Genomic DNA, 2,184 nt, shown 5'->3' with positions numbered 1-2,184 from the left:
ACCCCTGGGGGAAATGTTCACTTTTTTTTTATTGTACTTTATTTTATTTTTTTTTACAAGTTTTCCCCTTTAACTAAGGCATCTGCAAGATGGGGATTCTGATCAGAGCTGGACTGGCGGTCCGCAACTGCGCCAGCTCTGCTCCTCCCTGCATGAGGCTCCTTCAGCGTAATGCTGAAAGGAGTGGAGAAGAGAGAAGTGGTAACGAACTACATCTCCCTAGGGTCTCCAGGTGTAAGAGACACCCAGAACCTGGGTCCTGCACCTGCGGCTAGCGCCCACTGACATCTGAAGTCAGCGACAGTCTAAAACGATTTGAGGATGCTAGAAGTTGTTTCCAGAATTTAATCCATAAAAGAGTACAAATTGTACAGTATGTGCAGTAATTGTACAGTATGTGATTAAAAATGTGGATCCATTTAAAACTATTATATTGTGTCCAGCTTTAGATCTCTGCATTTGGTCCTATTTTCAAGAATATGAAAATGACAATCTGTAAAATAATGAAGACAAGAATAAAAAATAACTGGAGAAACCAATTGCACATTTTATGCTAAGGAAAAAAGTCAAATATAAAAAAAATATAAACTGTAGTTACCTGTAACAAACACAAAATCTTGGCTGTAGTCTACATTGTTTATACATTGACATTCTGAGTAGAAATTGATTATGTTGCTTCTTTGTTCAAGGCTCTGCATGTTTCTATGGATAACTTGAACCAGACTCTTCCAGACATGTTCTACCTGCTTGGGTTATCTACTGTCCCTCACCTCCAGGTTATAGGGTTCCTTATTTTTGTGGTGATGTATATTCTCACATTGGCAGGAAATTGTCTTCTTCTCATTTTAGTGAAGATCAGTCCAACATTACACACCCCTATGTACTTCTTCCTGAGTAATCTTTCCATCATTGACATCTGTTTTTCCTCTACCATTGTTCCTGTGATCCTCATGAATACATTGTCCACTGACAAGAGCATTCCAGTAGAAGGCTGTATTATCCAGATGTTCTGCCATTTATTGTGTGGGGCAGCGGAGTGTATCTTACTTGCCGTTATGGCTTACGATAGGTTTGTAGCCATATGTAGACCATTACACTACAGCAGTGTTATGAACATGAAGTTGTGCATTGTCTTAGCTTCAATTCCGTGGATTGTTGGTTTTATAAACTCTACCATACAAGTGCACATCACCTGGAGACTTCCCTTCTGCAAGACTCATCATGTTGAACATTTTTTTTGTGAGGTACCTCCCTTCTTAAGACTGTCCTGTAGAGATCCTTGGCTTAATGAGATAGCAATGTATGTAGCAGCTGGGATCATTGTTTTATGCTCTTTTCTCTTGACTTTGGTTTCCTATGTTTACATTATCTCCACTATCTTAAGAATCCACTCTTCACGAGGAAGACATACAGTGTTTTCTACATGCACCTCCCACCTCACTGTTGTCACCCTCTATTATGGAACAATCATGTCCATTTATTTTCAGCCTCGATCTTTCCACTCTGTGGAGAAAGACAAGATTGTATCTGTTCTCTATACTGTGGTCACCCCAATGTTGAATCCGATCATCTACAGCATCAGGAATAAGGAGGTTAAGAATTGTTTAATAACAAATATCCAAAAACTGCTGTCTTACAATTAATGTTATGTAAAAAAAAAAGGTATGAATGTACCATCTACCAGTATCTTTGTGATTGCTTGACACTGGTCATCTTCTATATCTCGACTCATTTGGGCAGACGCATCTTTTTATTTGCACATTTTTTACTTTCCTTTTTGCTTTTTCTTTTCATTTGCGTCTTTTTTGCAACTTTCTGAAACCCGTGGTGCACTAACTTTCCTGCTTTGTGCCAAATTCTTCTTTCAACTGCTGACAGATCTGGCCACATTATTTACCACTTATTTACACCTAAAAAGTCACAAAAAATGTGCAAAAATTTGCAATTTCTGAAATAGTGAAAAACATTTGCATAAAAAGCCACACAATTTATCTTAAGGAAAATTGCCCCTAGATAAATCAAAGGGCAGAAGTGCTCAACAAATATAAAAAAAACCATACCGCCGCAAATTGCAAGTATATGATACATCTGCTCAATTGTATACCTTGTTTATACTATTACAAATATAAAACACATGGAATTTTTAAGACTATTAAGTGTACCGGACTGTATAAATTGAGCTGA

General features: G+C 37.7%; 1 protein-coding gene across 1 annotated transcript; it reads left to right on the top strand.

The window, feature by feature from the left end:
* The first annotated feature begins 704 nt into the window (after window positions 1-704).
* LOC140070035 (olfactory receptor 2G3-like) lies at window positions 705-1,643 on the top strand. Its single transcript, XM_072116365.1, has one exon. The coding sequence runs from the start codon at window positions 705-707 to the stop codon at window positions 1,641-1,643; it is 939 nt and encodes a 312-aa protein (XP_071972466.1).
* Window positions 1,644-2,184: the final 541 nt, after the last annotated feature.

The sequence above is a fragment of the Engystomops pustulosus genome, chromosome 7, assembly GCF_040894005.1.
Source record: "Engystomops pustulosus chromosome 7, aEngPut4.maternal, whole genome shotgun sequence".
In the NCBI taxonomy this organism is placed as follows: Eukaryota; Metazoa; Chordata; class Amphibia; order Anura; family Leptodactylidae; genus Engystomops; species Engystomops pustulosus.
This window is presented reverse-complemented; position numbering and strand designations above follow the sequence as displayed.

What these genes read in the sequence shown, in the direction of transcription:
- LOC140070035 (XM_072116365.1), top strand. Translation starts at nt 705, where the DNA reads ATGGATAACTTGAACCAGACTCTTCCAGACATGTTCTACCTGCTTGGG.